General features: G+C 38.3%; 1 protein-coding gene across 8 annotated transcripts in view; it reads right to left on the bottom strand.

Annotated features, from left to right (window-relative positions):
- The window catches only part of cpx (complexin), a 43,655-nt gene that overhangs the window by 29,401 nt on the left and 471 nt on the right, over nucleotides 1-13,783 (bottom strand). For 5 of the 8 annotated variants that reach the window (XR_010437457.1, XR_010437459.1, XR_010437460.1 and 2 more), the window contains exons 1-3: nucleotides 12,594-12,714; nucleotides 10,600-10,811; nucleotides 4,729-4,912 (exon numbers count right to left, since the gene is read on the bottom strand). Coding sequence is in view for 2 of the 8 variants with exons in the window: in XM_064693246.1 (XP_064549316.1) it covers nucleotides 4,729-4,783 (55 nt within the window). In the remaining 6 variants the exon portion in view is untranslated. Of the gene's footprint in view, nucleotides 1-4,728; nucleotides 4,913-10,599; nucleotides 10,812-12,593; nucleotides 12,719-13,783 lie in introns of those variants that run through there. The other 3 variants (XM_064693246.1, XM_064693247.1, XR_010437458.1) reach the window with 2 other exon arrangements.

Here is a 13,783-nt window from a genome sequence, read left to right as displayed (position 1 = left end):
AATCAATCAAAAATGTTTCTGTTGCTCCATTCAAAACTGAAAGACAAGCTCAAATTATAAACGCAATTTGTGCCGAATATGTTAAAATGTTCGATATGGTATTTGATATAAACTTATTTATAAATATGTGAAGCTCTTTGTGAGAGGTAAATAACAACTTACGCACTTAGTGGAAATTCGGGCTAGTTTCACAAACAAAACGCTTACCTGTAAAAAGAGAAGAAATTAAATTGAATTAGAGTCAGAAGTTAAAGAGTTTGAGCTTATAATTCGCAACAAGTTAAGGCTGCGAAGGAGTTAGAAGAGGGCAAGGATGGGAGCATATTGAAATAGCCATAAATACTTTGAGCTTAAGATTCTCAACAAGTTAAAGCGAAGGAGTTAGAAGAGGACAAGGATGGGAGCTTATTGAAATAGCCATAAATAGTTTGAGCTTATAATTCGCAACAAGTTAAAGCTGCAAAGGAGTAAGAAGAGGACAAGAATGGGAGCTTATTGAAATCGCCATAAAAAACAGTTCGCTTTGGCATAAACATAATTTTTAACATTTTCATTCTGGCGCTTATAATTCGCAACTAGTTAAAGCTGCGAAGGAGTTAGAAGAGGGCAAGGCTCGCTTTTGGCCTAAACATAATTATTAATATATATTGAAAAATAGTTTCTTTGGAAATACTTTAAGTTAATTGTGCGCCATAATTCATGCGCTGACTGTCTGCACGTTCGAAACATTTATTACCGGACTCTCCCTCCCGACAAGTGCGGCAAATCCATATATATATATATATTGTATCCATATATTATTCTCGCATAAGACAGGCAATAGTAATAAAGGCTAACACGACAGCAGCTCAAATAAATTTTCCGATTCAGCGCGGCGAGTCGACAATGGAAACGCATTAGCTGCCATTCCCTCCCCCCCCTCTCTGAACCTCATTTTCACTTCTGTGTTACAGATTTGCAAACTCCAAAGTTAAATTCCTAAACAATGTGCCATTGCAGTCGTACAGTTTTCTGTTTTGCAGTTTTCCAGTTATTGGCCAAAGTATTTTACGATTTGCTCTTTATTTTTATTACACAATTGAAAATGCGTTAAAAATGGTGCATGTAACGGGCGTAGCAAGGCATTTGCGACGCCATAAAGAAAATATATCCTTGAGCAGGATGGAAGGCCGAGTCAATTCCAGATACTATACAAACTAAAGAGGAGCAGCTGCATACCATGCGCGGATTCCTTTTCTTCAAATCGATAAATATCGATTGCCAGTAACTGTTTATTTGGCATTAAGATTTAAGAGACTATTGACAAGTTTATCGATAAATATCAGTTTTGAGTGTAGCTTATTTGTGCACATTCCTCCAAGATCATAGGATATATACATCAATAAATATCGATATTGAGGTGTTGCTCATCTCAAAGATTATGAAAATACACAAAATTTGTCAGGATCAAAAATATATCGTTTAGCTGGAGATCATAAAGCTTAGAAACCACGATAAATAGCGATGTTTTTTGTTTATGTTGAGTAAACTAACTAAAAGGTTAGAGATACAATATTCGACAAGCTCATGAATATAGATCTTAAAGACTAAAATCGATAAATATCGATATACAGCTTCTTTGAATCCAGGAGATTATTGGACTAGAAACACCGAATTTGACATGGGCAAGAGAATGTTGTTTATTTCGTAGATTGTAAGGCTTAAAAACATCGATAAATATCGATATTCATGCAGAAGATACTTATCCAGAAGATAACAAGGCTAAATATACTAAATTTGGCAGGATCAATAATTTGTTTTAAGATTCGAAGATTTTAGCAGATTATAGATAGATATGGGGCTTAGAAAAATTTATAAATATCTATATTCGAGAGACTCCGCGTTTGGCAATCGATAAATATCGATATTAAACCTGTGTTCTGGCTTGTTTAAGACCAAGAATATTTTGAGCATTTCGTGGCTTAGAAAACTCGATAAATATCATTCTTCCGCCTGGGTTTTCAGCTCCATCCGAAGATTATCGGGCTAGATACATCATATTTGGCAATCGATAAATATCGATACTTAACCTTGAAGTTCCGATAACTTCCTAACTATCGCAATACAAGGACAGAAGACTTGGTCAATAACTTACAGGGAAAACGAAAACGTTTGCTTGTTGCGCTGCTGCTTACAGGGTAGCTCGTAGTCAGTCAACATTGACTCGAGCACTTTGACTTGCTTTTTATGTAATTTTTCGCACATTTGTCTCAGTTTTATGCGAATTTTTGAGTGGCTACCCTGGCAAAAAGATCGAAAAGTGGGGCAAAGTATCTGCAGTTTTGTATTTGGGTAATTGGAAAACGTGTGCGGCACATTGCACGGATTTAATGTGGCATTATATTACGTATATATGGCATTATATTGTAATATATACTTTTATATATGAAAATAGTATTTCGATTTGATTTCTCAATTTTTATGCTCATGCTAATGGCATTTTCGTGTTTTCGGTCAGTCTATCAACGCAACGCCAACTGGCGGACAACCGCAGCGGACAGCTTGACAAGTGGCAAGTGGCAAGTGGCATGTGGCATGCGGCAAGTGGTTAGTGGCGAGTGCCTGTGGCAGGTTGGTGGTGGTTCCCAATGATTGAGCTGCCGCCAGCTGCCGCTTGTAAGTGGTATTAGGTCTGTGCCAAGCCGTCGCTCCAAGTGCTGTAAATTTAGCATCAATCTACGCAATTAACTGTATCAATTTGTTAGAAGCCACTTGACGACGCATTCGTGCAGAATTTCTGCGCCTCGATAAGAGGACGCGGCTGCCAGCTGGGGCCGGGGCTGGGGTCGGGCTGGGGCCGGGTCGGGCCTTGGGGCAGCATCTGTGCGAGCCACACCTAAAGATACTCCCATACATATATATATATATATAGATACATACTAGCCGCGGCTACATAGTGCCTATGTAAATGCTTGCCACTTGCCACTTGCCACTTGCCGCAGTGTGGCATGTCGCATGCTGCCGGCTGATAAGCGTTTTAAATAAAATATTCTAGCGCCACGTTTTTGAAAGCATTCAATGATTTTCCAAGCGATTGCACAGCCAGCGATTAAACAATAACAACAACAGCAACTAGCTAGGGTGAGGGGGAGTGAGAAGAGGGGAGAGGGGGGGTTGGGGCTGGCAGCTAAAAGCGTTGGCCACTTTCATGTGCGGCAGTTACTTGAATTTGCCTCCTTCTGCTGCGCTGTGCAGCAGCTTGAAAATGAATTATGTATGTTTATCGATTGCGCATGCCAAAAATACATGCACACATACATGTGTATATGTGTATACATATATGCATGTGTGTGTGTGTGTGTGTGTGTGTGTGTGTGTGTGTGTGTGAGTGCGGCATATATGCATGAGCATATTCGCATAAGATAACTTCCTAGGCGCTGGGAATGGGTGCATATTTTGCCAGTTCTAGCTTTTTTTTGCGGCTTATATTTCGTGGAAATTCTGGCTTTTATTTAAAAAAATTTTAGTTGTTTAGCTAGTGTTTTGTATTAAGTTAATTATTAATACTAAAATATAAAAAACTTAGGCAATTTATAGAACTAAAACTAAGCACAAAAGTTGTCAAATTGAGCTTTGTTTAATAATTATTTAAGCTAAACAAATCATTTTTAATGCTGATTTTGGCTACCTTCACATTTTATAAAATTTTTAGTTCATTTTTATTTTGCATTTTTATATAAGACATTTTACTGCTTCCAAATATATTTAAAAAAAGTATTTTTTTTAATGTTAATAACATTTTGGCTATATTCAGCAAAAAAGTGATAGAAGAAAAAGGCCTAAATTCAAAAGCTTCTCTGATTTAGCTATTTTCCTCCATTTTATCTATTAAAACAAGCCGTATTTCTATTTGACAATAAAAGTTATTTAAAGAAATAGGCACAAATACAAAGGCTTCTTTAATTTTTCCCTATTATAACTAGCTTTTTTCTATTTCGAAAATAAAGTTATATTTATTTTTTGACCACTTTTTCCATGCGAACTAGCTTTGATTCAAAGTAACTAACAGCTTGGTTATATTAAAACTTGAGTTATATATAGAAAAAAGCCAAAGCTCAGCGGATTTTTTGTTTTGTCTATTTTCCGGCCACTATTTTCATTAGAAATAGCTTCTTTTTTTTTCCAAATATCTTACATTTTTATGGCATTCAAATACAATTTATAGATAGAAAAAGTCCAGAATTCAGCAGCTTCTGTGTTTTAGCTATTTTTTTCTACTTTTCAATTTGAATTAGCTTTTTTGCTAAGTTACTGACAGTGGTTATATTAAAACTCAAGTTACATATTGAAAAAAGCCAATATTCAAAGAGACTTTTCTATTTTCCGGCCACTTTTCACCACTTGAAATAGCTTTTTTTTCTCCAAAAAATGTTGGCATTCAAATACAATTTATAAATAGAAAAGTCAAAAATTCAGCAGCTTCTGTGCTTTAGCCAATTTTTCGCACTTTTCCATTTGATCTAGCTTTTTTTCCTAAGTTACTGTTATATAATAACAAAAGTTATGCATAGAAAAAAGGACAAAATTCAGCAGCTTTTTGTTTTAGCTGTTTTTTGGCCATTTTTTCCATTCAAACTAACCTTTATCATGCTTAGTTTTAGCTCTTTTTTTTTGTCAAATTTTAACCACTAAAACTAGCTCTTTTTTCTTGGGCTTTGCAACACTGGTTTGCTCGCGACTTTGACTTACCTTTAACGGCACTTAATTGGTTTCCAACCATCTGTTTCGCAATGAAAGCCGCCATTTTGTTTTATTTTTTCTGTGGCTGCTGTTTGTTTGTTTTTCGGTTGGCTCTGTGGGCGTGGCTCCTGCTGCTGCTGCCGCTGGTTATGGAAAAGTGCACTCGCGGCTGTCGCTGCGCCCAACTCCGCAACTGCAAGAAAAGACAAGAGAGAGAGAGAGAGAGAGAGAGAGAGAGAGAGAGAAGAAAGGCAGCAAATTAAATTGTGCTCAAACAGGACAATGCCCAGGACAATATCCCGGCAACGTTTCCTAGCAATACGCACAGGGCGCCCGCCAAGTTGGCCTGTCACCTGTGCCCCGGCCTGATACTTTAAGCCGATTAGCTTAAATGCCGCCGCCTGGCCGCCTCGACAACTGTCCAAGCGCACATCTTGACAGCTAACAGCTGTGCGTGTGTGTGCGTGTCTGTGTGTGTGTGTGTGCGAGTGTGTGTGTGTGTGTGCCAGAGATGAACGCGGGCCATATTTGCGCCCGCAAGCACGAAATATGTACTTAAAAAGCAGGCCGAGGCAACGCAGCGACTGCTTTTTAGCCCAGCCCCAAAAAGTAGACTACACTTATTTGTAATAATTTTGTTATGCCCTATAATGGCTTATGGGGTAATGTATGTAACAGGCAAGCTTCGTAAAGCATATCTATATATATTCAAAAACAAATAAATAAATATATATATATATATATATATTCTCTATCAGCACGTCGATCTGACTCGATTTATCTTTTTCTCTCTGTGTGAAAGCGTCCATTTTGGAAGCTATTAAAGCTAGATTTAGCCTTAACAAGTAGAAAAAGTTGTATTGTAAATATTCATGGAAGTTTAGTTAAACTTGTTCCCATAATAACAATAAAATATAAAATAAAACAAAAAATAAATAAAATAAATAAACTAAATAAATAAAAGCTGGAGACAGATACATTCTCATATTGCATACGCAGAGCGAGCTTATGATTTCATTTCGATATGTCCTCTCCTATCCATATTATTATTTATTTATTACGTGTTCAATTATTATACAAAAATAATAATATAATAACTAAAGGAGGGAGTGCTAGCTTCTAAGGCCATCGACTCTCCTATCCATAATATCGATAGGTATTTAGATATACATATATAAATTTTGTGATATGGTACTTTAAGTATAACTTAAGGACTTCAAGAGCTAGATACAGAAAACTTGTACTAACTATATTAACTGTATTTAATTTTGATATAGTTTACTTTTCAGATGTTTCCTTCCATTTCCCCGATATATAGTTATTAAAAGATGGAGCCTTAAACTTTGGCATACACATATTTTTGTATGTTTTAATCAAGCCCCGAAAATTTCATTTCAATCGGACTTTAAATACCGAAGTTAATCAAGAACTTGTTTTCCATATTATGTGGCTGGGGAAAGAAAATGAAGACGAAGCTGAGAGATATTGCTATTAGCCCTAAAAATTTCATTTCAATCGGAGTTTAGTTAGACGAAGTTAATCAAGAACGCATTTTCCATAGAGTGTGGCTGGGGAAATAAGAATAAGAAGAAGCTGAGAGATATTGCTATTAGCCTTACATTCAACCTCGCCTTTTTTCCATCTAGTCCTTATTTCGTGCTATTGTGTTTAGGCAGAATCGAGGCCCATCTCTAGTGTGGGAAACACATTTCTGGAATTACCATTCAGTTGTGTTCCTGGTTGCCGTACTACGCATAATCTAATATTAGAGCCGAGGCCCCGCACAATAATGTCCTAATGAATGTGGGCGCAGAGAAAAATAAAAAAATATAAAAAAAAACTGTGCCAGCGAGAATAAGAAAATTTTCAATTTTGTAAATTTTTGCCAAAGGCGAGACGCGCCCCATTTCCATTTGCATTTTCAGCTAGAAGCAGCGGCGGCTTTATAGCCCATGTATTAATATTTGCTCAAATTGGGCTAACGAACTTAAGCTGGGGCGTGGCCAAAAGCGGGCAGGAGGGGCAGGGGCAGGGGGGGGGGGGAGGGAACAGGGCAAAGCTGCAGCAAATTAAAACAACACCAGCTAAACGAGCAACGAAATTAGTTTGACATAAAAAGCAGGGAGGAGAGGAGCAGGGAGGAGAGGAGCAGACAGCATGACAGACTGACAGACTGACAGTCGGACTGACAGATCGGCAGGATGTATAGGACAGGACGCGCTATGTTCCCTCCCCCCTCTCCCCGTCTCTCGCCTGTCCGGCGAGCGTTTCCTGTGCCAAGCTAATGAATTAAGCTGCCGCTGCCAAGCATTTTTCTAGCTTTTGCAGACGCCCTGCGGCCACGCGTCAGCAGAAATTGTTTATTGGGCTAGAAACCCCAACCCCAACCCCAACCCAAACCCCAGCCCCACCCCCTCCACCCCCCTCCACCCCACCCGCAAGCAATCCGCAATAAAAACAGAAAAAAGGAAAAACACATTTTCCGTTTACCAAATTCACTTTAAGCATGCTCTGTGCCGCATAAGAGAGGGAAATGCGGCTTGATTTCCACTCTAAGATTATTTATTTATCATTATTATTTATTTATAAGTTTAGTTAACTAACTGTCTGATCCAAGGAATAGTTGGCCTCTCTAAAATTTGGCATACCGAACGTTTAGTAAAATGGTGTGAAAATAATGTCCAAATATATGCGATGAGACTTTTTGTATATTAACAACCTAGAATTCTTTATGCAAAACTTCTAATCTTGGTTTTATTTTAGACTGAATAATAAAAGAGTTATTTTAGAGTTAATTTTAATAAATGTCTTCGCTTTTCGAGACCATTGAAATATATCAAAATATAGTTTCGAAGGTCTGCACAGATTACGCAAGAATTTCTGATTTTTGGTTTATTTTCTTTTAGATTATTACTATTATTTTTTTCGTAACTCTGAAATCCTGAGAAAAGGAAATGTTATTTACATATAATAAATATATCAGAATATAGTCTAAAGCTTCAGGTCCTATGCAAGAGTTGTAATTTTTCGTCTATTTAATTTAAGTTTTATTTTCGTTACTCTGAAATCTTCAAAGAGATTAAGTGAGAAGTAGTAGAAGCTTCTAAGAATATATAGTTTTTTGTTAAAAAAGGTTTTTGTGTTTTAAAGGCAATTTTATAAATTCCAATAAATGACCAATATATTCTGAAGATCCAAACCCCATGCAACATTTCTGATATTTGGTCTATTTTATTTTATTTTATTTTATTTAATTTTATCATGTCTTTATAGAGATTGACTGAGGGATAAAAGATTTATTAAAATAATAAAATATATTCTGAAGGCCTAATTATTGTTACATTGTTATATTATGGTATTTTAGAAAAATCTATTAAAAATATAGAACTTGTCTAAAAAAACAACATTCTATAGAACAATTCCTTGAGAGACTCAGAACAAATCTACTTTCTGGCAATTCTTGTAGGGTAATTGTTAGTCGAGCATGCTCACATAGAACTCACCTATTGACGGACATATATTATATTAGAAAATTTTAGAAAATTCTATCATTAAAAAATCGAAATATTGAGAGATTTTCTTCTACAGAATAAATCTACTTTCTGGCAATTCCTGTAGGGATTTTCTTGCAGGGTAATTGTTAGTCGAGCATGCCCACATAGAACTCACCTATTGACGGACATATACCTATTATATTAGAAAATTCTATCATTAAAAAATGGAAACATTTTTCATAAATAAGAATTTGAGAGAACTTCTCGTGCAGAGTAAATCTAATTTCTGGCAATTCCTGTAGAGTATTTCTTGTCGGGCTGTTCTTGCAGGGTAATTGTTAGTCGAGCATACTCTCGCTCGTGCTCAGCTCAGCTGTCAGTTAACGGACTTAACGAAATTCAGTTAAATTTTTGAAGCGAAAGCCTGTCGAGAACATGGTTAGAAGTGTGGAATAACCGAAGGGTCCTGCTGCCAAGTCCGGCCCAGGGCTTTTGGGCCTTGGACCTATAATATATGTAAATAAAAGGCGCAAATTTATGGGCTTCGTGTTTAGAATTCGATGGGGCCAGCTGCTGTTTCAGCGACTACTGCTGCTGCCTCTCTCTCAAGGTGTGCCCCAACAAAAGCGAATTCCCATTTCTTTTGCTTCGTATCCAATTACCTTTCAAGTTGTTTTTGTGTGTGATACGAATGAAGCTAAAGCCAATAAACACGCAAATAAGCCAAGTTGAGTTGTGCTCGTTTCTATGGCGCCGCCAAAGGGTTCCTTCCACAAAGGATCGAGGAGTGGGGTGGGGCGGGGCTGGGGGTCTGGTCAACACCTGTATTAAGTATACGCTGCGTAAGCCTGCTCAAATCCGACTGTCAAGTGGGAACCCTTTTTCCTGCCTCGGCTTCTTTTAAGTGCTCACAAATCGATTGAGAAACTGGCAAGAGTGTGCCCGACTAGCAGATACCCTAAACAAAAGCTGCGCACTAAATGTGCTTCCTCTTCCCCTTGCTCTATGAGAAAGGAATTCTTGATAAACTTCGGAGCTTACAGTCCGATCTTTATGAAAATAACAGAGCATGAATATCGCAAAGAAAAGTTTTTTCATACGAAAGCGCAAGACTCTACATTTAAAATTTGCGTTTTTTTTTTTTTGGTCTGAATAGAGGAGTATAGGAAGGAGGAATAGAGATAGGCATCCAAAATGTGAAATATTTTTAATTTTTGTATCTTTTACGATAAGCTATATTAAAAGTTTTGCGTATTTAGCTCTTATAATCATCGAGTTAAGCCTAAAAAACCTTGTCACAAAATCGATATTTATCGATGTCATGGAAATATTAGGAACTATCGAAATAAATTTAGAGATGCATTCCGCTTATGTTATAGAGGAATATCTTTATTCATTAACAAGTCGGAGCTCTTGTAGTTTTCTAGTTCACACAGACGGCATTTATCGATATTTATCGATGTTATGGAAATATTAGAAGATATCGAAGTATATTGAGAGACGATTATTTACAGACTATATTTATTCATTTTCAAGTCTCCAGCTCTTGTAGTTTTCAAGTTCAGACAGACGGAATCGATGTGCCTTATCCCGATATCGATTCTATATGCCGATATTTATCGATCTTATGGAAATATTAGGAGATATCGAAGCATATTTACAGATGCGTTCTGCTTATGCATAGAAGAATGTCTTCATGCAATATCAAGTCTCAAGCTTTTGTAGTTTTCTAGTACACACAGACGGAATTCATGTGAATCGATATTTATCGATGTTATGGAATTATTGGCAGATAACGAGGTATATTTAGAGAAGTACCTGCTTGTGTTATAGAAGAATATCTTTATTTAATATAGAGTTTGTAGATCTTGTACAGACGGAATTCATGTGAATCGATATTTATCGATGTTATGGAATTCTCAGGAGATATCGAAGCATATTTAGAGATGCGATCTGCTTATATTTTAAACGAATATCTCCATTCATTTTCAAGTCTATAGCTCTTGTAGTTTTCTAGTTCACACAGAGGGGCATTAGGAGATCGAATCTTCTTGGAGATGCCTCCCCTCCCCCCGTGCCATGTTACATACATTCGCACACACAAGAATGGTTTTCTTGCCCTTTTTGCCCATTTTCTTTAACAAAATCAAAACTTCTGATTAGGTGTAACTGTGAGGGTCTGAACTCAGGTGTCTTGGGGCACTTCGGGCGTGAAAATGCGCAAAGTTTATGCAAGCATTTGGCGAGTTTTAGAGAGTTGGCCCCTCGCTTTGAAGCGCACTTTTCGCATACTTTGAATGCTTTGCTATACTTTCTGGCGACTTTCAGATACTTTTAGCTACTTTCAGATACTTTTAGCTGGGCAGCTGTGCACACACTCACTTACCTGCTGCTCGGTAAATATTCCGTTCAGATTTTTTTTCCCGTGCGTGTGTGCGTGTGTGTTTGTTGTGGCTGCAAACAGTTCTTGTTCTAGTTCTTGTTGTTCTTGTCTTGTTGTTGTTGTTGTAGAAGAAGCAAAGTTGTTGAAAGTTGTTTGTGTTGCTGTTTTTTTAAGGAAATCCACAAAGAAGAGCGAGCATCAGACAGAAAGAGTTGCTGCAAAAAGTAAACACAGATAAAAGAAGGGTAGTCAAAAAAAAAAAAAGAAATAACAATTGCTTATATAAGTGCTTAAAAGAAAGAGCTGCAGATAGTCGATTAGATAAGGATAGAGCGCATTGATTTTAATGAGTGTGTGCCTTGAGGGTCACGCCAATCGACTGTGAACCCTGCATAGCACAAGAACCTATTGACATTGCGGCTAATTTGAGCACACACGCTGTGTGTGCGTGTGTGTGTGTCTGTGTGTGTGTGTTGTCTCTATTGTTTTTTAATACACTTGCAAAGCGTATTTTCATTTCGTTGTGAAATATGAGACGGGCTGGGATATATACGCTAAAAACAGTCGGGTCGTTATAGCCATGTTCGACTGTCCGACTGTCTTTCTGTTTCTCGACAAGCTATAGCTTGGTACTACAGTTAAAATCGCCCAAAGTTTTGAATAACAGTTAAAAATGTTAAGTAAGTGCTTTTCTTAATAAAAGATAAATATTTTGTAATATTCAAGCGTCTTACAACACTTTAGTTTTAATTTTTTGGCATTTTCCTTATGATTTGATCATATTTTTTCTTGAATCTTTGAGTTTTTTTGAAGCTAGCTTGGTAAAACCTAAACAGGTAAAAATTTCAAGTAAATACTTCTCTTAATTAAAGATAAATATTTTTTTTTAATATTCAAGCGCCTTACAATACTTTAGTTTCATTTTTTGGCATTATTTAATCATACTTTTTCTGTAATCTTTTATTTTTTTAGAGTAAAGTTGATGGTACCTGAAACCTGATACCTGATCTTGGATCATATAAGCTAGACAGGCGTGAAATAATCTATCAAAAATACAGTTTTTCTTTGAAAAAAAAGGCTATTACAAACTTTACTAGGCTCTTAAGTTATAGACAAAACCCGATCGGCATTGGACAACCATATCACAGGGTTACCATGGAAACAATCGATCAAAGTTTAAAATATAGTAGGAAATCGGACTAGTATAACATATACTGACTTTTATTTGGCTATTTTCAAGCTATTTGCACCCAACCAAGCAGCTGATATATAAATGCAGAGTATCTAAGCTTCGTTGCCTCAAATATAACTGTTATTTCTTGTTATTTTGAGCATGTGTGTGTGTGTGTGTGTGTGTGTTCATGTTTTGTTGTTTTTATCGATATTTCTTTATTAGGGTTTCTTTTATGCGAGCGTGCACGTAAGTGCCCATTACGAGGCTGGGGCGAGCGGAAGGGAGGGGGGTGGGGAGGGGAGGGGGGGGGGGCAGCATATAGGTGAGCCACACACACACACACAGACACATATAACATTTTTACGTAACACACGCTGCTGCTGACTGTTTTAATCAAATTTTGAAGAACTTTGACACTTTCAGGCCGCCGATTACATAAAGTTGCCGCCGCCGCCGCCGTCGCCGTCGTCGCCGTCGCTGCTGACGCCGTCGATTCGAGCAATGCAGCTGCACAGCGCACAGCAATTTAATTGTTTATAATTGAATTAGTTTTGTTTTATTGTTGTGCCTCATTTTCGAGCAGTGCATCTGTGTGTGCGTGTGTGTGTGTGTTTATATATTTATGTGTATATTATTCGATTATATGTGTCTGTGTTACGCAGCGTCTGTTCTCAGGCATATAATGTACACACACATACACGCACGCACTCACACACTGGCATGTGCGTATGTGCTGGTATTTTTTTTTTTTTTTATTTTTTTTTATTTAATACTTTTGTGCACTTTACTTTCGCAATGGTATTTAATACGGGGCGCTTCTTACTTCATGCTATGTTCGCACTCTTCTGTGTCGCACGGCCGAGTCGCCTACATGGAAAACTCGTGCCGTTGCGGCGCGCACCAAGCAGAGCAGAGAACACCAGCTGTAGGCTGGCTGCGGCGCCAGCGTCAGCGTCAGCGTCGCAGCCGTAACGGCGCCTAAAAACAACAACAACAATAACGAAAGCTAAAAAGCGCTCAACAAAATGCTGGCTGGCCAAAGCTTTTTGGCGAAATTCCCCGCTCAATTGCTTGAGTGAGTGCCGACTAGCTGTGCCGCTCTAACGCACAGGCTGCCGCATAGGCGCACGAGCGCAGCGCGCTCTTCGAGTCGGCTCCACATTAGTCGCTGGCTGAAAGTGTGTGTGTGTGTGTGTGTGTGTGCGTGTGCGTGTGTGCGTGCGTACATAATAGCTTTTGGCTTTTTAACTAATAATATATTTATTTGCCGTCGCGTTCGTCTACTTCTATTTCTATTACATAATTTTTTTTGCTGGCGCCCCCTCTCGCTCTCTCTCTCTTCCTGTCGCACACGCTCGCACTCGCTCTCTCTTGACTTTTTGACTTTGAAATAAAAAGCGTTGCCTACTTATTTGCGCCCGGCGCCTGCGCCACGCAAATGGAGAGTCCGCCACGACGTGCCAAGTTTTCCGCTAAGCACTGCATATGGCCACATTATGCTTTATTGATTTGTTGTTGTTGAGATAATGGCCCCCCCACACCCCCCTCCCAAAAAAAAAGAAGTTAACTGAAAGAAAACGTTGTCCCCAACTGGCACTGATAAGCCCAGCATATGGCACAGCTGCTAAAGAGTTATGCGCCGAGGCCCGCTTTTGCCTGCGCCTTTGTTCGCCTGTCACTTGCCATTAGCTCACACACACACATGAACGCACACACACACACATGCGTCTAACTTTGTGGCTCAACGGAAGCGCACAGCTTGAAAGTAGGAAATTGCAAAGTTCTTTGCCACGTCCGCTCGACTGTGGTCAGCATTTAGCCAAGTGCATCAATTGCCTTAAGGGGCCACAGCCTGTCTCTGGCACTGGCCGCAGCCAATCGCAAGAATTCTAATTAGTGTGATATAAATCCAACAAATGCTCGACTTTATTGTTCTGCACTTTATCAATTATAGTGCGTGTGCGTCCGTCTGTGTCTGTGTGTGTGTGTGTGTGTGTGTGTGTGGCTCTGCTT

Source organism: Drosophila montana, unplaced genomic scaffold, assembly GCF_035044405.1.
Source record: "Drosophila montana isolate Dmon_TW-CO22-7 unplaced genomic scaffold, ASM3504440v1 contig_3733_1, whole genome shotgun sequence".
NCBI lineage: Eukaryota > Metazoa > Arthropoda > Insecta > Diptera > Drosophilidae > Drosophila > Drosophila montana.
This window is presented reverse-complemented; position numbering and strand designations above follow the sequence as displayed.